The following is a 20,885-nucleotide window of genomic DNA, read 5'->3' as shown; positions in this document are numbered from 1 at the left end:
GAATGCAAAATAGATATTTGAAATTCCGCAGCTGTGCCTATCCCGCGCCCGACGAATCTCTCGCGGGGAAATGTGCGCACGTCCGAATGTACACGTGTATACTGTTATACACATATACGCGCGCGCGCGCATCGGATCTTTGTCATTTGGCGCGTGTGTCATGTGTGCCTCAAGCGGTCGGCTATTACTTCGTTCCGCTGATTACTAAATATTTATGTCGCGGCGGCTGTCCGGCCACACACCGCATATTGCAGATTTCGCTGGAATAAAAATTGGATAAACGCGAGGGCACGTATAGCGTGCGCAGTGTGACGTTTGCCCTTTGTTCGTTTTTTTTCGCATCATTTTGAAACGATCGGCACGTGTAAGCTGATTTTCGAAATTGCATTTTTTTCTTTACCCTCTCGCGAGCCGACGAATTCAAATGGTTGATTAAAAAAGTTACAGCACTCAGCGGACTTTTTCAGTCAACATTTGATCAAACGTAATTTGAATCATTAAGGGCAGCTCGTTTCAAAGTGAGCGCGCGCGCCAATCTGCGAGGGGTTTTAAAGCCTTTTGCAGTAATTTTGCACTTCATAAACGATGTACCGAGCGGTATACACTCAGAGGAAAAGTCGAGAAACGTCGTTGATCATGCCGGCGTTCGGCAGTTGGTATTTTTAATTCCTTCTGTTTACCGAGGGCAAATCATCAAAGTTTTAATGAAGAAGAATTAGTTCGCGGAAAGTCAGCGCTTATTTTGTATATAATAATTTGAAACACAATTTTCAGCGCTGCGCATGTACACAGCAAGAAACTCAAAGTACCGTAGGGCATTTGTTCTGTTTATCATCTGGTGTACTACTAAAAGTCCATGTTAACATTTACTTTGGATATTGACATCAAAATAAAACTGTTTACAGCCCATGGTTTACTCGAATACTCTCAGGATACGTATAGTCGGAATACGAATCCATAATACTGGATTTTGGCAAACTCATAAACTAAAACGCCGCGAGAACTTAGAAACGACGCGTCCGACTTTTTTAAATTGATTTGATATTATGACTGGTGGTGGAGGCGAACAGCTAGTCGGCGCGATTGCAGTCTACCCTTCGAAGTCTCACCCTTTCCGTACTTTAAAGATTTTGAACGAATATCTTTCTGATTACCATAGTCTTTTGCTAAGAAAATTGCTTCTTCAGTAGAATAATTAAGATTGAAAATATTTAAAAAAGGTTTAATCGATTGGAACTATTATTTAATTGAAGAAATATTGTTCTGAAAAGATTGCATCATTACTTACGTATAAAGAAGATCATATCTCACGGATATCTTCTCTGGCTTACCTGACAGAGAAAAAAAACATATTACGTTACATCAGTGCAACTACCTTCAAATAGCATCGATAATATCTCAAGAGACAGAAAACTCCTTCCCGAACAACAGCAGTATCACGCCGGGCAGTAATTAATCTCGAATCAATCCGCTGAACAAAGCCGAGGGCAACGCAGCAACAACAAATTAAACTCGGCCGTAGTCATGCGCTACGCAAACAAAGGTTTTCCTTTGAGAAAGAGAGAGAGAGAGAGAGAGAGAACCCATCGTCAAAAGGGCCGATTAAAGATAATTGATAAGGGTCCAGAGAGAAGAGGGAAAAAGTCCGGAGTTCGCGAGAAAACGATAAGGGCTCCCCGGTAAAAAGAGAACCGCGAAAGAGAGAGAGAGAAAGAGAGAGAGAGAGAGAGAGAGAGAGAGAGAGAGAGAGAAGTACAAGAGAAAAGTCAGTGAAAGAACGAAGGAGAGGAGAGGCGGCTGCGGATCTAGTAATTAACGAAGCCGTCGCGATCGCAATCTGCTGCCGCGGGCCGAAAAAGCCACGAGAGAGATAGAGGCAGCGAAAAACAAAAGCCAAGCAGCAGCAGCAGCCGCAGCGACTGCACACGCGGCGAATATTAATGCGCCGCTCTCTCGCTTATTATCTATAGCGCCGAGCAGCGCGAGATTATGACGCGCGCGGCTTTGTTGCGCGATGATCGCGGACCGATGTACACCCACAGTGCCGGGAGCTGTAGCGCATCCGTCAGATGAGAGAAAGAGGGAGAAACGAGCCACGGAGAGTCGTTAGTCGCGCGAGTGAGATGCCGCCTGGACCGATAAAGCTGGTCGAACCGAGCGGAGACACACACCCACACACACAGGATGAGCTACGACCAAGAGATAGATGCTCCCTTTCGCGATGAAAAAGGAGGAGTGGAAAAGTGCGGAGTAGCGCGATAGAGATTATAGACCTGCAAGACTTTTTTTCTTTCCACAATTTTTATGTGCGCGGGAGCTCGCGCTATCTCGGAGACAAGTTCGCTCTGGAAATATGTTGCGCAGTTTTATGAACAGCGATGGGATCGAATAACTCGGCGTTCTTTTTCGAGTTTTTCCGGTTTATACTCTACACTAAATGTGTGTTTGCATTAATTAGAGGGCACATCTTGGCTTTAAGTAGGTAAAGTCAAGTGTGGCCGGACATCGCTAATGTCGAAAGTATTAAAGTGTCAAGTAATCGTTCTTCTGCTTCGTTGCCTCGAAATTTGGGTTAGCCACAGACAGAGAGTGGGTCAGAGTTCATGATTACGAACTAACTGCTCGTCGTTGTTGTCGTCGTCGCCCGTCCAACGCAGAGCACGCATTGCGGCTTCAAAATTCGGACTGCGTTCACAAAGGCCGATTCGAAGTTGACTGCTGCGCTGCAGCGACGAACACTCATCTGCGTTCGAATACTCGCCTTGAGCGCTTCGAGTCCTTTTGAGATACGCCGCGCAGCAGTAGCCGGAGCACCGCCGCCGCCGCGCGCCGTCAGCGGCAGCGATCGGTCATTAGAAGGCGAGCGGCGCGGCGTCGTATGTGAGCCGGCTAAACCGATTACTGCAACTTCGACTGGAATTTCGGAAATGGGAAACACTCGAGGGCTTTCGATAAGTAGTCCCGGAGTCACCGGAAATTGCATCGTCCCTCGGCAGATTGGACGTGCTTATTCGAGACCACCGCCACACCACCAGCGCCGCCGTCCTCCTCCTCCTCCTCCTACTCATCCTCCTCGTCGTCGTCGTTAAGCCCTCGTGAATGCGAGGCGCGGTTGGGAAATATTTAGCGCCCAGGCGAGCGCGAGCAAGACTGAGGGGAATGATTGAAAATTGATCGGAAAGGGCCTATTCTTAAGCCGGCGACGAAGCCGAGAGGGAAGCTCGAATCTAGCGGAGAGCAGACGATAAGGAGGCGCGGCGGCTTGAATAGAACGTTTCCCTTATCAGCAATCGCGCGCCGATTCAATTACAGTCTTAATTAATTCTTCGTTCAATTATGGCATTGATTTTACGTTTGGCAAAACAGTCGCGCCGATGGTATTGCAGATCGGTTTATCGGATGGAAATAAAATTAAACGTTTATCGTGAAATGCGCGCATACAGCACAATCTCGTGTACCCTGTGAATTAAATACCGATTTCATTGTTCGCCACTGATGGCCAGCTCATTCTGATCAAAAGTGAGTAACGAATCATCGCGAGAGAAGGAGAAAGGGAAAGTAAGAGCAGAAAGAATCCGAGCCGGTTCCTGATTTGAAGGTTCAACGACCGGCACATGCAGCTCTCGGCCACGCGTTCCTGCGCGCCTCGTGTAAGAGAGTTGATAACCAGTTCTAATTAATAATTCAAAAGTAAATCATTAAGAAGGAAAATGCAAAACGTGGCTTATATCCATACCATATACAAGAGATAACGAACGAGCTACCGAGAAAAGTAGAAATTTCAGTTGTCACCCTAGCGTCGTGCGTTACGCGGACAATGGCATACCGGAAATGGTTTTCTTCGCTGCCGCTTAACAGATGACGAGGAGGAGGAGGAGGACGACGACGAGGCCTTGCAAAATGCAAAGAGCACCCGACGCACTTACAAGCTGTGCATGGAGCGCCTCTGTATGCCCAGCAGCAGCAGCAGCTACTTAGCCAGGCAATATGCTATGTAAGAAACGAATGAAAAAGCAGTGGCCGCAAAGTAACTGGTAATTATGGTCGCGGCATGATAATCCTCGGGGAGCCGCAGCGTGTCTAGAACGAGTGAGAAAAAGAGGAAAAAGGGGACGTGCCGGAGAGGAGAGAGAAGTGCGCGCAATGAACAAAAGGATCTTGTACCTGGACGATGCAAGCAACAGAAGCAACAGCAAAAGGAAAGATGCTGACCCACAGCAGGGAGTAGGGGGGGGGGCGAGGGAAGACGCTCTTTTTGCCGGGCGACCAGAAGCAACAGCAGGCCAAAGAGCTTTGACGTAAGTCGCGAGGAAAGAAAGAGGAAGAAAGAACAAGCCGCCGCCTCGTGACGACCACAATGCAAACAATGCCGCGCTTTTTTGCTCCCTTTAAGCTTTCTTTGGCTAGCTCCGTCTCTGTCTCGCTCCTATGGCACCACCACCTCGAGACCTGACTTCTCCCTCCCCCACCCTATCCCTCTTGCTCTGTTTGGTCTTCTCCTTCTTCTTCTTCTTTCGTTATACACGACTGCGGCGACCCTTAACACGATGTACATGACAAACTTATTATTCGAAATCAGAGCGCTCATTGTCTTAGGCACAAAACGCATTGTCCACGATGGGGAATGATTCGTCTTGAGAATCAAGCCTTAGTGGATAAGAATGCAGCTTTAAGATGTCTGCACAACGATTTTGTTGTACCTGAAAATCAAAAGGACGCATTTGGATGCTTGAAAATATACAGATGCGTATGGTATGCCTGGACTGCAGCAGAAATATTTGCTTTTCCAAGTAGAGAAAGAGCTACATAAGCATGAAATTCTGAGAAGTGAAAAAAGCAGCCCCAAGCAGATTGAATTTTGCAGAACACCCTTTGGAACGTACCAGACTACAGCATACAGAGATATGTCGCGCGAGAAAAGAGCAAAGAACATACTGCATCACTTTTCAAAAGGTTATGCTCCACACTATGTACGCTGGTTACTTATTTGCCTCTTGCGAGCGAGGAAACTCTCTTACGGCATTCGTCACGGTAAGACTTGCAAACGCCTCGTCGCAGATCAAGTGCAATGCTCTCGATGCGAGAGCGAACATGTAAAATGCATTCATCAACCCCCCGGCGATGCTACGACACTCTCTCTCTCTCTCTCTCTCTCTCTCTCTCTCTCTCTCGTCGAATTTCTCGGGGCACTTTCATCAGATGCGATTCTTGTAGGAAGAGAGCCGGAGTTAGAGAGAGAGAGAGAGAGAAGTCGCATCAGGAAATTTTCAGTAGTTCGTTGGCGATGAAAAAATATTTCAAGTTTGTTTCGCGAAGACGTGCCAGGACTCCTGCCGCTGCAACGCAATTCAGCAATTCAATTCATTTGCGAGAGTCGTTTGGCTTGCTTGTCGCGTTGAGGCAGGCGCTTTTCGTTAGCAAGGGAAATGACTTATTTTTATCGAGATCGCTAGGTAAACCTAATCAAGGATATTGACTGCTGTATGCATGGCGATGGTAATGAATTTTAATATAGCTCTCCTTTTTTGTTGTTTGCTTGATTTTATTCGAATTTATCATAAACCCAAGGCGATCGATTTCGGATATTCTTTTACATTTGTTCGTCGGTATATAGAGTAAAATTGAGACACGCTGTACGAAAAGTAAGATAATCTTCAAGATTGTGAATTAATTAAAACTATATTCGAGAAGAGCAAAAGCTCGGAAACGAATTCCTTATCTGACATCAAAGGGAAATCAATATCGATACCCACTTCAACAACCCAAGTAGGAGTTGGTCGGGGGGTCTTCTCCATTTCATTCAATACTCAGCGTCACGTTCCGATATCTCGTGTAGTTACGACTACTTGGAGATACTCTCGAAGTTCGGTATTCGAGTTCGTCAACCTCCATCAGTCGCGACGCCTATTTAAGCGAAGCATCATCGTCGCTTGCCTTGCTGCTGACAAACACAAAGTCAATAATTAATCTGTGCGCATTTATCGATTTTTAACCAGCATTAAATCTATGAAGAACATACATTTTTTATTCAAGTAAATTAGATATTTACTCGTGGATTCGAACTTAATATTTGTAGCAATATTTAATGAAAAAGAATAATTGAAAAATAAATAAAACAGGACGTCCGACTGACTAACCGCGAGGAATTATCGACAGTCAGTTAGTCAGTCAGTCGGTCGCTCTTGGCAATTCAGAGCTTACAGCAGTAGCAAGACAGTAAATGTAGCCGTACTAAGGGAGGAAGAAGAGTCTTTATGGCCGGTGAATTGCCACCATTAGCATTGCTGCTATTTGAGAGCATCTTGTAATTTCTTGCGCAAGAACCAAGAGACGGAGAATATAGGTACATCACCGTCTGCGCAGCAGCAGCATCAACTGCTGCCATCGGTATCTCTTGCCGCTGCGCATTGGCCGTACAGTCCTGCTCGAGAGTCGTATGCAAATGACGTAATTACCTCTAGACGTGGTTATTCAAGATCTTGGCTTGTGAAGCTAGAATTTGGCCTAATTTCGGAGTTATTGTACAAGCGGGCTTAGCTTATTGATTATGAGAAAGGGCTGCGCTTCAGGAACAGAATAATTGTTATCATCAAATTATTGAAAGCACACTTCAAGCTTTCTCTCTGTAAAAAAAAATAAAAAAACAAAAAATTCTAATAAAAGCTCTGCCTCTTATCGATTTCCAATTTTTGAACGCAGCTGTACAGCCGGTACGTCCTCTCAAAGATGCACGACCCCTTCTCACTCGTCGCCCGTGAGTTAACCGCCGTGCGACGCGCGTAGGTGGCGGAAGAGAAACCTGTCGGCATTGCCACCTCCTGTATCGATCAGCCGTACCGGAAGATCGTACATTTGCAAGCGCTACATATATATATATATATATATATATATATATATATATATATATATATATATATATATATATATATATATATATATATATATATATATGTACGCAATAGTATTTCGACCGGATGGAAGCTGAGAATGAGGTTGAGGAAAAATTTCTGTTTTCACGAAATGGTAAAGCAGATTATCACGAGCAGTAAAATCTTAAATTTGTTTCTTGTGTTGTTTTCAAACAGGTAATTCGTAAGTTGAACTTCTTTAATAATTTTACCTATTAATTATATCCAAAATTAAATGCCGAAACTTCATTAATACTGACAGAATAAATTAAGTATAACCACGTACCAGAATAACAGAGCCGTCGGAAGGATTTATTCAATTACTCGAGATTAGGTTTACCCAGCTAAGCATGACGCGACGAAGCTTATTGATCTGGCAGTTACGCTTGATTTGAGAGAAGGTGCGAAATATGGCCCGCCCAGATCTGCAAGACGCTCAGGCTGGCCATTGTACTCAAGGCTAAGAAAACAGGAAAGGTAGTGTGAGAGAGGGAGATAGATAAAGGTAAGATCCCTCGATCTTGCAACACTAATCCTCGGGGGGTCAGAAAATCATGCTGTGATGGAACGTGCCGGGGTCCGAGTTAATCCAATATAAAGCCTCCGATCCCCTCCCGGGGTCGTATAGTCTTCCCATCCTTCTTATCTTACTCGTTGCGATTACCGGCGCGACGCCGTACTTTTTCCTGCTGATTTGAAGAAACGAGCGTCAGCGCGCTCGTTTCTTTATCCCTGATTGTCTTCTCATTTCGCGCTCGAATTTACTCTGGATTGTGTCGTGGGGGCAGATGACTCTCTCAGTTTATCTCTCGTGATAGGGTAAACAGACATTATCTTCATTAACGGAGATCGCATTAATGAAAAATTGATGAAAATTGCCAGAACACCACATTTCGAATGCTTATTGTACTACGCCAGCAATTAGTGACGAAAGGCCGTGCCCAACCTAACTCGACCTTTTCCACTTGGCCCAAGGCCGCATTGCATTTTTCCTTCGGATTCAAACCGTTATCCTCAGCACCGAGCTCGCCCCATGCCCTCGACTCGAGAATATATTATATTAGAGCTGGTAAGGGCCTCATATTCGCCCGAAGCCAGAGTACAGAGCGGCCGCGCGAGCACGCGGTTGAATTAGCCCCGGAACTTGGGCGGCGGTGTAGTACTGCATTTGCCAAGCCTCCTCCCAGTCGTCGTCTTGCTCACCGTCTCGATCGAGCGCAATATTCGGAGCTAAGCGCAGAGGAGGTGGAGGTAGGCCAGCCGAAGGAGACGGGAGTTTGGGATTCCGCGCAATATGAGAAGCGCGACAATGCCTGACTAGCGATTCGTACAATAATAGAGCCCGAGGCGCGAAGGAGACTCCAAATACTCCGCGATCGATAGCTTAATGCAGCGCGACTAGCTCGCTTAAAATTTTTATGAGAACCGGTTTGAATAGCTGCTGCCGCCGCCGCCGCCGCGAGAATACGTATAAGGCGTTCTTTCGGAATTTTCTTCGTTCGCGCGAGTGCAAGGTATTTTTATTGTCAATCGTATTATAATACGATGCGCCTATGGTATGCGCTATATTACTGAAATTCGTGCCGTGTTGTAACAGCGAAATATTTTCTCTTTAAAATGGAAGATAGAAGAATAGGCTAGACGACCTTTAATAGGTGAGATACAAGTTTTCTGACAAGGGAATATATGAGTCATTCTACGAAACGTCGGATACTGTCCTGTCGAAAAATTGAGCTCTTGCAATTTTGAGGGCACACGCACCAGACCAAGTTTTTTACATGCGCTTCGGCATACAATATGTAAAAAACATGGGTAGCACTTCCAAACCCTATGCTAACAAAAAGTTACGGGCCAATTACTAATTACCAAAAAATAGTTTTTATTGCGCCTCGGGTAATTAATTACCTGGTCGAGTAATCGTTATTTTTTCCAGCATTAATGAACAGCTGGGCCCGAGATCTTGAATTTTAAATTGCTCGGCACTTTTGATAGGGACGGTCGTTTTCGACGATTTTATTTTTAAATTCAAGATCTCGGGCTCGGCTGTCAATTAATTCCGGAAGAAATAACAATTACTGGGCCAGGTAATGAATTACCCGGGGCGCAATAAAGGCTATTTTTTGGTAATTAGTAATTGGCCTGCAACTTTTTGTTGACACTAGTGACATTTTGCGCGCTTCGCGAGAGCAACTGCTTTTATTTTTTTATGCTTTTTGGACATGTCTTAAGTTTTGAGGTTATAATTTCTCAATTTAGAAATATCAAATTAAAATGTATTAATTAATGTATCAATTGTTTTATTATTTATTCAATTTGCATTTATATTATAAATAACTTTGTAAAAATTAAATCTATTTTAATTCGTAAATTTTTGTATTTTCGCGCCCTTTTAAGAGCAGCTAATCAAATCTCGTTTTAGTCGGCTTCACTTTTCTCGTATCTCTTTTTTTAAGAAGAGATACGGTTTGTAAAAAACTTGGTCTGGTGAGTGTGCCTTCAAAATTGCAAGAGCTCAATTTTTCGACAAGAAAGTGTCCGACTTTTCGTAGAATGCCTTATAAAGTAAATCTATGCGTATCAAAGTACTTATCTAAAAATTACGTAGAATCAAGATTTGTATTATTTTTTGCGGATATTAAACGCAGACCATATTTTATCGAAACATCAATTTTTCACGTAATTTAACTCAAATTCATCGTATGAAAACGTTATTTGAGCCTCCTTTTAATTCAATATTTGCCGGAGAACAATTTTCATTAGCTGGTGAGAAAAAAGACGGTGCGTTTTCGATTTCTGATAATCTATAGAATAAATAAAAAGAATTGAAAAAAAGTGTAGTAATAGAACTCCCTAATTGAATTATTTTTTTTGTAGAATATTTCATATCCAGCCAGAGTCAGTATAAAAAGATTCTCGAAATAGGGTATAAACAGTTCCATCGATTCGTGTTATATCGTTGCCTTGCATATTTATAAATGAAAAGTAAATATTCAGGCGCACATAACGGCGCGAATAAATAAATCAACAGCAGCGGTATGTCATCGGTACTCGATTAAATCTACACTAATACTCACACACAGCATTCGGGAGAGGAGAAGAAGCCGACCGTTAATCCCCAGAGAGCGTCCCGATAGCGAGGGAGATTAAAACTGAAATGCTAATCGCGACGCAAAAGAAAACAATCGGCCCGACAGGTGAGAGACCGTGGCAGAGTAGAGCACACAGCAGCTCGAGGCGGCAGTAGAGTAGAATGTAAATTTAAATTCACTTCCGCCATTTATCTATCAGGCGCCGGGATGGATGCTGCTGCTGCTGTTGCTGTAGTCCCGTGCAGCTCTCTCGCGTCGAGAGCACAAAGTACTAATTCATCACGCCCAAGCAGTATACTATTTGCCTAGCAGTGGTGCCTTGATTTCCGCCGTCTAAGATGCTGCGCCGTGATATTGTTCGATCAAGAGCGCGTTGAAAGAGGGACGTTCCGCGAGCGCGGTATGTGTAATGTTTGACTTCTTCTCTCGCCGGACAGCGGGACTGCATTAATATGTATGTATATGTACGGAAGAGAGGGATTTAGAGGCGATGAGATCGAGATTTTTGCGGCTTTTCGAGATTGCGATTGAGGAGTTACCGTTGGATTTACGGTTATACGGACTGTTTAATCGACGAGTAATGAGCTCGGAGTTTATCGAGATGATTAATGCGGAAGATGATGAGTGGTGCGCGCGAACTTTTTATTTGCGATCTATATAGAATATCTCCAATAAAGATGCGGATATGTGTGGTTATTATTGATTCCTGCGGTATTTTGAAACTCGACCCTGTTTCCCGGAATTGTGAAATCACATCGAACAATACACGCTTTCTCATAAATTTTTTTCATGCGATTCTACAACAAATCGAACTTGATTCATAAATTTATTAGAAAAAATATTTCCATGTATACCGCGGCAAGCAGTTTCGCTATCCAATATAGCTCTCTCGAAAATCAAATATAAAAAAAGTATATACTGAAATAGCGCTTCATTGCAAAAGTATACGACTACACGGCAAACGTCATAATTTAATTATTCATAGGAAAATGATGAACGACTGCACTAGCCTCGGCTCGTTATGGTAATCGGACTTCTAATTACACCGAAGTTTCATCGTCTATAAACCGAAGCAGATAACTCGAAGTGGAGTAATAAAGTTCTTGCGCACACGAGCTAGCCATAGCTCAAGACACACTGCCCGTTAATATTCAGTACATGAACAAGAAACAAGATACTTGGTTAAGATCTCCTGGGAAAAACGTATAGCAGTTCCCTGCACTACCTTTAGAGTGCGCTCTCTCTCTCTCTCTCCATCCCAGCGGACCCGAAAATTCCTTTTTACCGATCGTTGATAAGAAAAGAAACTCGCGCGCGTGCACTCGCACAAGGTAAAAGGAATTTGATACGCGCGATTTTGTAACGAGGAAGGGCTTGAACCTGCATTTATATGCTCAGCGAATGACACGCGTTAGAATGAATTATGACCAAATTCCTAATGACTATATGCGTAAGATAGATAAGTACAATAAATTTAAGAGCGGGTCTCGGAGGAAAAATGGAGAACGAGCGATAAATGATCATATAAACGAATGCGCGCGCATTATAAATTCATTCAGAATTAACGTTCCGCAATAATTTCATGTTTGTATCCTAATTTCCGGGCTGCTGGAAGGGGGGTGGGGATATGCACAGTAGAATACAACGGCTGCATGCACGTATGAAGCTGCTGCGCACACGGCAAGATAATGACGGGCGGACTCGCAAATGCCGAGGCTAAATCAGAGGCCGATTGTGGATTCGCGCGAGAATTTTTATTCGGCCGGCATAAAATTAGCATAGCATTACGGTCATTTGAAAACGACAATGCGCTCACGCTAGCTATTAAAATGGGCCCCCTCGCCCCCGGGTTGGCCCGCGGCGGCGGACGGGAACTTGATTGTAAAATAAACACAAAAATTTCTCGCTGTGTTGCGCGCTCGCGAGCGACAGAGAGAGAGAGAGAGAAAGAGAGAGAGAGAGAGAGAGAGAGAGAGAGAGAGAGAGATGAGCGCGGCGAAAACCGCTAATATGCGAATGGGCCGTTGTTTGTTATCGGCGCGCCAATGTACTCGTTACTTCGATTGCGCCAACTCTCCGAGCGTTAATTACCGCACATTAATCAGCCGGTAAATATTGACTTGAGACTGAATTATTCGGAACTGTGCCCGAGAGCTTAGTTCTTTTTTTACCCTTTAATTCGCCTCCGAAATCGACGCAGCTGCGGGATAAAAACGTAATCGGCAATCAGTGCAGACTTTATAGTCCATTTTCTAGATCACAAGCCGCGACAATAATATACATACCGAAAAGTATTTTCTTTGATTAAGTAGTGAACACGAACGCAATCAATAGTACTCCGTCCGCGCGTCGAGTGCACGAGGTAAAACTCCCAGTAAGAGCGGTGTAGAGGTAATTACGATAAAATCACGAAGTTTCGAATCGACGTGATTTAATGCGGCGTTGCTCTACTTATATTTCTTCCTGACCAATGGCCGGAGCCAAAGGAGTCCAGAGTACAGAGAGGAGAGAGAGAGAGAGAGAGAGAGAGAGAGAGAGAGAGTTTAGTGACCCCCGTTATAAACCTTGCTCCGCTTGGCTCAGAGCTGTAGACGAGCGGCTTTCGAAACTTTGCGACGTTTTACGTGAAATTCGTATACGCGCATTCTAATTTCTAATAGTGTTATCTCAAATGTGGTGGAATTTCACGTGTATAAGTACGTTAATGCGGCAGTGCATGGCTTACGGCATGTATAAAGAGTAATTTCTGAATCACCGAGTAAACGAAGCTGCGCGAAGTTACCTGCGTTTATTGCATTAGTAGGCATACATATTACTGCCGGGATGCTGTAAAATGGCCAGTATCGTTATGCACGTTGGAAGCTCGAATGCTATCGGATTTTAATTTTGCAACATACAGTGGACCGTTTCGAGAGCTGTTTTCACATGATTAAATTCAAAGTTAATTATTTTACAGCAAAATATCGCCGTGGAAAATAAATACGTAATGCGATTTTTTTATATACCAATAATTTCATTACATTTTACAATATCGGACTTGACGAGAATCGCGTTATTACTAATAATGTATAAGTACGACTGATCACAGCTTTTTATCATTATAATAATATCGAATGCATAATCATCGGAATCGCCGTGATGTATGCAAATCCCGATTACGAATACAGATACGAAATGGCTAAATAGTTATACTGCGCGTGATCGCAACTAATCAAAGAAATTTGCATGTAAAAGAAACAAAATATTTACGTAAAATTAAAATTCGTTAGCATTTTGCAAGAAAAATATGAAATGCTGCATCAAAAGCTGTAAGTTGATTTCCCAAAGCTACGTTATCATTATCAAAGACAGTTTTGAGAGTGTGTATTATTCGCTTACACAAAGCAAGCGAAAATATGGCGGAGACTTAAAGAGAAAGCTCCTTAGCGCGAAACAATGCGCATTACTTAGAATTAAGTATGAAGCTGTTACCATGATTAGCGAGCAGTTGGAGCGACACGACAAATTAGAGGTGTGGAGCGTTCCGAAGTGACTTTTTACGACTTTAAAAGAGGATATAATTCGAGGGAAGCATTTTGGCAGAGCGCCATTCCGTAAGGCAAACAGCAGTGCGACCACTACACTGCGCGGGAGGAACTGATTTATTCAAGAAGCAGCCGCGCTTCATGACCTCAAAAGCCTCTCCCCCTTCTGCTCCACCTCGTGTCTCAACCCTATTGTGAGGGACCTGGACCCTGAAAGATGCTCGGCGTATCCCAGCTACAACCTACGACGAATCGTTCAGCCGTTGCTGCTGCTGGAAATCACTCGGTTGCGCTCAATTAGCCATGCGGCGATTCCAGTGAACTCGAGAGATCGAATCGAATATCGCTGTGCAATCAATTATATTCGGCTGACGGAAATTTCCTCTCGTTCAAACCGTAACGGTTTCAAAAATCTAGTTGCGAAATCTTAATTAAATTAGTTCAGCGAGAAAGGGAACAATCCTAATTAAATACACCGCACGGCAGCTCGACGGACTGGACGGGTCTAACAACCCCTTGTAACAACTCTCGTGGCATTTTGTTCTTGTCTGGGCCGTAAAGATTTTATTGCGGAAAAATAAGTGTACGAGCAAAAAATGCTTCGATGTGGAATGGTCACAAGCAAGCATAACGAATTCGACATTCCCAGCGGGTCGTAAAGGAGACAGTTATCGTCATTGTTATTCAATCGTCCAATAAACTCTGTTATCTTTTTATCAGCTCTCTCAGAAAAACGTCCGCGCAACCATTGCTCCGACTTTTTCTAATCAGACACGAATATGAATAGTCGCATTCGTTATCTTCCCGAGCAGCAGAGCGCGGAGACGAACGAGAGAGTAACAACAAAGTGCTCGCGAGAAAGAACAAGATAAAAAAAATAGCCCGCCCGCAGCTGCCTGCACCTGTAATTAAAACACGAAGAGCGGCGTTAGCTGCGGTGGGAGTAATTAGCGAAAGCGTGTATTTTTCGCTGCTAGAAGTCGAGGCATTAGCGTCATTAGGGCACTTAGCATGGCCTCGATTAAGCGATTACGAACTCGCGTAAGTCCCTTCTTATCGGATTCACACGAGGCATTAAGGTTTGCTCAGCGGTCGAGAGAGCGAGACTATATGTATAATACAGCTGAGCCGAGCCGCGCGCAGCGAGGACCTATACTGGTAGACGCAGCCGATTACACCATATCCCTTGTGTGGCGAGAGGGGGGGGGGAGACGGAGGCAAAACAATCCGTTTCACCTGTGCGCTCTGCTACAGAATCGGAGGAAATTCCGAGGCTCGCGGCTTTCCTCGCCGCCCGCGATGCAAATTGCCGGTTGAGCAGACGAAGCGGCAGCAGCATGTGTGTACGTATACGAGCCTCTTCCTACGGTTTTCATAGGAAGCAATTTGCATACTGAACAGGCCACGCATTGTACCGGGAAATTGAACTCTCCTCGAGAGCGGCCGAGTTTCGAGTCCAGTGCCGCCGCGGCCGCTTCATTATTTCCTTTTATATTTTATTTCTTCTTTCGCACTTTTTTTTCCTCCGCTGCCGTCCATTGTACGCGCGCGCGTGTTTTAGTTTTTTTGTGCTGCCGTGTCAACAGTCTTCTTGAAAACGCGGTTGCCGCGCAGCCTCGAGGGTGGACGGATTATGTGCAGCAGCGAGGGAGCACTGCAGGGATAGAGAGACTCGCGAGAGACGGATCTGTGCTGTCCAAGCTCGTGAATTGTTTATTTAGTCGGGAATCGTTCCGATGATTTGTTGTTTATTTTACGAGAGCGGGACTCTTGATCGAGAATCCTTGTATTTATTAACGAATCGAAAATCAATAGGACGGTTGACTAATGGTCAAACGGAAAAATTTTCATTCGTGTTTTGTTGTAATGCGGCGTTGTAATATTGTGTACAAGAAGGATTGTTATCGTTCGCCGAGTGTGAATTGCCTTAATTCTCAAAATTTATGATAGTTCCCAACTTCAAGAGGGAATACCATGTGAATGGCTGTAACATACGTGTACACATGGGCCGTAGCATGTAAAGCAAATTTTAACAGATAAGCTTGTGAAGCAACTACGGGATTGCGGTGCGCGCGAGTTGCTGACGTATGGTCGACACATGCGGGCTGTCAACTCGAAAATCATATAAACGAGATCGGTATAACCTAACTCGCTTGCTTATAACAAATTCACTGTTTAAAATGTAAATGTAAAACATTGCGAGTTGTTATGAAAAAATATCAAAATACTGACCTCTTTAACTGTTTCCCTTCGTTGCCGAGCGATGGGGTCCTTGTCCTCGCCTCCCACTATTTTCGGCATCCTATCCGATGGTTCGGGTGGCACGGTTTCATGTGATTCAATCCACTGGCGAACCACAAGTGGTGACGATGAACTGCTAGCGCGCACTCGAGACTCGTTCAACACTTCCGGCTTTTCCAGAGTTTTCTGGTTCTGGTACTCCTCGTCTATCTTCGCCTGAAACGTCAAAATTGGTTTTCGCATCATTATTTTTACTGCAGCGTTTACGTGCAATTTTGTAAAATTTAAAAAGTATGCGCAAAAACAACATTTTCATCGCTTCGTTATCCTTTATGAAATTGATCAATTACACTCCTTCGTGCATAAAAGACTTTTCTCTTATTATACGAAAGACGCTGAATATATCGTTTATAAAAAGCGTTTCTTCCACACTGAACTTTCTATCTCTCGCATAAATATTTCACGCAAAAGTATATCAGAAAAATTGCGCAAAAATTGTTCGCCTTTCCAGAGAGAGCTATCTTTATTCTTTATTATTGGAGCAGTACGCAGACTGAGAATTTCCTTGAGCAATATGAATTAAACTTTATTACCGCGCGAAAAATAAGTTAAAGAAAAAGATAAAAATGATATTGTGTGACATATCGAAGAGAAATAATTTTTAACTTATATGATTACTGAACCAACTGAATTTTTCGTATAATTAGAATGTAATTCAACAAAATGCATCAAAATTTTATTTTTAACATTCGCCGCAGCTGAAAAATGAGAGTTCTCAAAGCTTCCATTAGCAGTTATCTATAAATTACGCGAACGCTTATAGGCGAAAGTTTAGAGCGCGTACTAAGCGTAATACATCTCCCTGTCACTTCTAGATGTGATAATGACTCGAGTGTGTCAAGTTATTATCAAGTGAGCGAGGTCAGCGCTTTCGTATAGGGTAGAGCGATCAGTCGCGTCAGATATGCAGCCGAAGCAGAAACGGCGCTAGACTACTAGTAGTCCTACAACTGACGTATCGCGTCAGAGGCATCACGTCGAGGGAGAGAGAGGGAGAGAGAGAGAGAGAGAGAGAGAGAGAGAGAGAAGGCCAGCCTCGTGGCCCCGTGTAAACAGACAGGCGCCACGTACCCCCCCCCCCCCCCCCATTCAGGTTATGCCCCTATGTGCGCATGCACGTGAATCTTAGATACACGGCTGTATATATGTCAGTTAGGCGGTATACGCGCGCGAGGAGAGATTGCAGTCATAAAAATGAAATTTCCCGCCCATCGTTTGCACTAGATCTGGAAGACGTGTATGTGGCTTTGATTTGAGAGATAGGGCAGGAGATGATTAATAATTTTTGAATGGGTGTTATAAATTTCACTTCTTGAGGAATCTTGTGAAATTGCTGGATTATGTGTAATACTTCTCAATGGCTCGCTTGGTGAGGGTCATCGATTACCTCGATCTTCATAACTTCAACTACTGAGAAAAAAAAATTCAAAAAATGCTTCGACTCGAAAATCAATGAACTACATCGATGTGTGCAATTGAAAAGGGAGCTAGTGAGAGATACACGGTTAAGATATGTTATCTAGGCAACGTTTGCTCTAAATATTCACACATCAAGAAATAATTATAATCGTAAGCTGGATCTATAATTAAAAGAAGAACGTTCATCAAAGACTGGCATACGCGAAGCTATGCTTCTTCCAAGATGAAAAAATGTATTGTACATTCACGGTCAGATAATTTAATACAACGGTTTTCCTGTTAGCTCTTCACTATTAACTCTTTGATAAGTGCATGCATATTAACAGAAGCTGAATAAATAAAAAAATGGTTATAAAAATCGAAGTTATCTGCTATTATTACATAAATCAAGTTCGTTTGTTTAAGATCAACTCTATTTTTCTGGAGAAATACAGCCACGTCCGCACCCAGAAGCGATTTCCCAAACCGCGGAAAAGAGAAATTCCCGCTAAAAATCGTCGCAAACGACCTCGAACTTCCCGCGAGATAGAGAGAGTGCCAAAGTTGAGCCGCGGGAAAAATCCCAAAGTAGAAAAGAAGAAAGGGAAACTCGTAAGATTGAGAGCAGCAAGCGCGCAAAAATGCAACTCGTAATGCATGGCACGTGTATGCGCGTATCTCTCTGGGCTTCGAGTGAGACGAGACGACTGCAAGAGAGCCTGTCGTTCGCTCACTCGTTCGCGTAACGGTGACTGGGGCGAACGATTCGAAAGTGGCGAAAGGCTCGCGCGCGCAAGAGCGCTTTCTCTCATTCTCACGGAGTTGGATGGAATATGCGCGTGGCACTATGGGTTCTTCTGATTAGAATAGACTTGGTGGTTACTTTTAATGAAACCGATATTATTCTCTCCTTACAATTTTGCATTATTAAAAATTGTAATGTAGTCGTATACAAAACTCAAAAACGCACGAGTGTTTTTTTCTTTTTCCGTTTTAAAATTTAAGTGGCTGCAGTTGTCCTTTCAGTACATTTTATCGCGTTTGAAATATAAATGAAATAATGAATACCCGACCTTCTACGTATAAAAATAGATCCTTTTTCATCGCTGCGATGTTCTGCAGGTCAGTATCGTAGAAAAATGTGCTACTAGATCTAATCTTATAATCACACACATCCAATTAATCGCGACAATTTTTGATGTCGTTCCTTTTGGTATTTGAAACATTGTTTTAATAATAATAATGATAAATCAGTCGATGTAAGTCATTAAAAGTAAAGCATTCGAAAGTTTATACCGCGTCGTATACGAGTAGCACAAAATAAATATGCTATGAAGTTTAGTAGGTGAAGAGCTAATCGATAACTATACCATGCGTAAAAGGAACACGCATTTCATTACGAACAGTAGCGTATACGCACAAAAGAATCCTTAAAATCTCGCGCTCAGTGTTGTTTACCATCATTTTTTTTTTTTTAACTAATTTACGTTTTTGTTGATGGATTATAGTGCAAAGTCCATTCATTTTTCCATTTTCAGCGTGCACGCGCTCATAATCGTGTGAAACTCGCATAAGCGCATTAGACGTACTTATAAACTAAGCTTATTAACTTATATTCCGAGTAAATCCGTCGAAATGCGAAAAATATGGAAGAACGATAGTGTAAGAATTTAATCCTACAAAAATGTAAAACTATTATCATTCAAAATTTCGTAATGCCACGCAAAAAACAAAATAAAATCCCTTTCGATTCAAAATTTCTGTTTACAAAGCCACAATCGTCAAGAAAGGCTTCCCTGCGAATTAACAAACGTCAATTTTGCAATGACCCGAACGTTAATAAACGGCTATCCGCACTCGGAAAAAGCAATAATCAGCCATGCGAGCGCGCGCGCGCAGCTGCGGTCGTCCGCACGAGACCTAGCCTTAACTATGGCAGCGCCGCGAGTCGAACTTGACATTCGAGAGAGTTAAACGCAAACAATAACACATGCTATACGCAAGTATGCAATGTTTTCTCGCGAATTTTCGTTCGCCGAATGATATCAGAAAACCTCCTCTCAGCGAATCCGTCTGTCGGCGGCGTTTTCGAATTCATTAACGGCGCCGAGAGCGCGCGAAACCAGTTCCGCCACTTTCTTTTAGCGCAAAGGGAAAAAACAGTGAGTCGGAAGCCAAAAAAAATCGACTTCCCTCGCTCGCGCAGTATCGTCTTCAAAAAGAGCAAAAAGAGAGAACAGAGACGGCCGGAAGGAAAAAAATGCACACGCGTCTGCTGAGCCAGCGAGAAAAAAACGGGAACCCTCGCGCGCGCTCTTTCTAGGTTATGTTTCTCAACGAGCGAAAGGAGAGGAGCACGACAGGACAACGACACACACACAGCTGAGCGGGAGAACGTAGGTGTCACGTATAAGCCTCCGGCGAAATGCTACCAAATACAGGAAAGGCTTGCTATATGAACATCGCGGAGGCGTACCTGGAGCTTCTGCTTGTCCTCGATGAGGTGGACGTCCTCGGCGCGAGGATCGCCGTGGTGCACCGGCACGGCGTTGATCCTGTTGTCGTCCTCGTCCTGGGACCTGGGTGGCGCCGGTATGAGCAGTTCCGGGCCGGCCTTCTGCATGCGCTGGTAGACCTTGTAGACGCTGTTGACGCCGCCATTGCCCCGGAAGTCCTCAGGCAGGAAGAAGAACGCGCCGAAGCAGACGATGCCGAAGGTCAGGAAGACCAGGAGGATGAGGTACTTCTCGCGAGGGCGGAACGAGCGCCGGGCGAACAGCTGTCCCGGCTGCACGCCGCTGACGAAGCGCTGGTAGCTCGGCAGTAGGCCGGCCCCCGGGCTCGGCATCATCCTTGCTCTCGGCGGCTTCCCCGACGACGACGACGCTGAAGAGGGTCCAAGGACCGCGGGAGCCACTGCTTGCTGCTTCCTACGCCCGCGTCTGGCTTTGCACTTTCGCACACTGCCTCTCGCCTGTCCGCACTCGTCGGGCTTTCTTCTCTCTCGGGCTTTTTGCTAGATTACTGCCGCAACTATTATCACACATGCACGCACCCCGCGAAGGAAAACAGAGTCGCGCACTATATATATGCCTACACACAAACACACGCGCGCGGAGGGAGGGGTGACACTGACAGCAGAGACAGAGCGCGGCTTCTGCACTTGTCAAAGCAGCGCGGACGTCTGTTGTAGGTCGTTCGACAGAGGCTCCCGATATTCGTACACTGTGCAACGCAGCGAAAGATCCTCGCGGGAGGTTAGAAAGCCGAGCTGCTGAGCACGCGAAATCGGACTATCGCACTGTACACGGCTGAGTGAGGGGGATATATGAGAGGGGAACAACAGACTGCTCCAAGGAGAGAGGCTCATGTGCAAACTATACTCGCGCCGCGACGCTCAGTCCACACTGCCCCCGTCTCGTGTACGTGTGTGTATTGTTTTCTTTACTTCTAGGCGGCCCGTCACTTTTGCCTGCATTTACCTATGCGCGAGTTGTATATAGATAGATAGTGCTGTCTCTCTCTTATACAGGCGCCGCGCGAGCTCGGGCTAGGACACAGTACACTACACACACGACGCTCGCAGCTTTTCGGCGACTACTGCCGACATCTGCAGAGTTGGCGAGTAAGCCACTGGTTAGTTACCAACATTAATCATTATCACG

General features: G+C 44.3%; 1 protein-coding gene across 1 annotated transcript in view; it reads right to left on the bottom strand.

Annotated features, from left to right (window-relative positions):
* Nucleotides 1–20,749, bottom strand: part of LOC100119928 (alpha mannosidase I) — a 273,587-nt gene extending 252,838 nt beyond the window's left edge. Inside the window, exons 1-2 of the mRNA XM_003424268.4 lie at nt 19,697–20,749; nt 15,754–15,978 (exon numbers count right to left, since the gene is read on the bottom strand). Coding sequence (XP_003424316.1) covers nt 15,754–15,978; nt 19,697–20,071 — 600 coding nt within the window. The 5' untranslated portion in view covers nt 20,072–20,749. The remainder of the gene's footprint in view (nt 1–15,753; nt 15,979–19,696) is intronic.
* Nucleotides 20,750–20,885: the final 136 nt, after the last annotated feature.

This window comes from Nasonia vitripennis (genome assembly GCF_009193385.2).
Source record: "Nasonia vitripennis strain AsymCx chromosome 3 unlocalized genomic scaffold, Nvit_psr_1.1 chr3_random0004, whole genome shotgun sequence".
NCBI classification, from domain to species: Eukaryota; Metazoa; Arthropoda; class Insecta; order Hymenoptera; family Pteromalidae; genus Nasonia; species Nasonia vitripennis.
The sequence above is the reverse complement of the archived record's forward strand: the minus strand, read 5'-3'. Positions and strand labels throughout refer to the sequence as shown.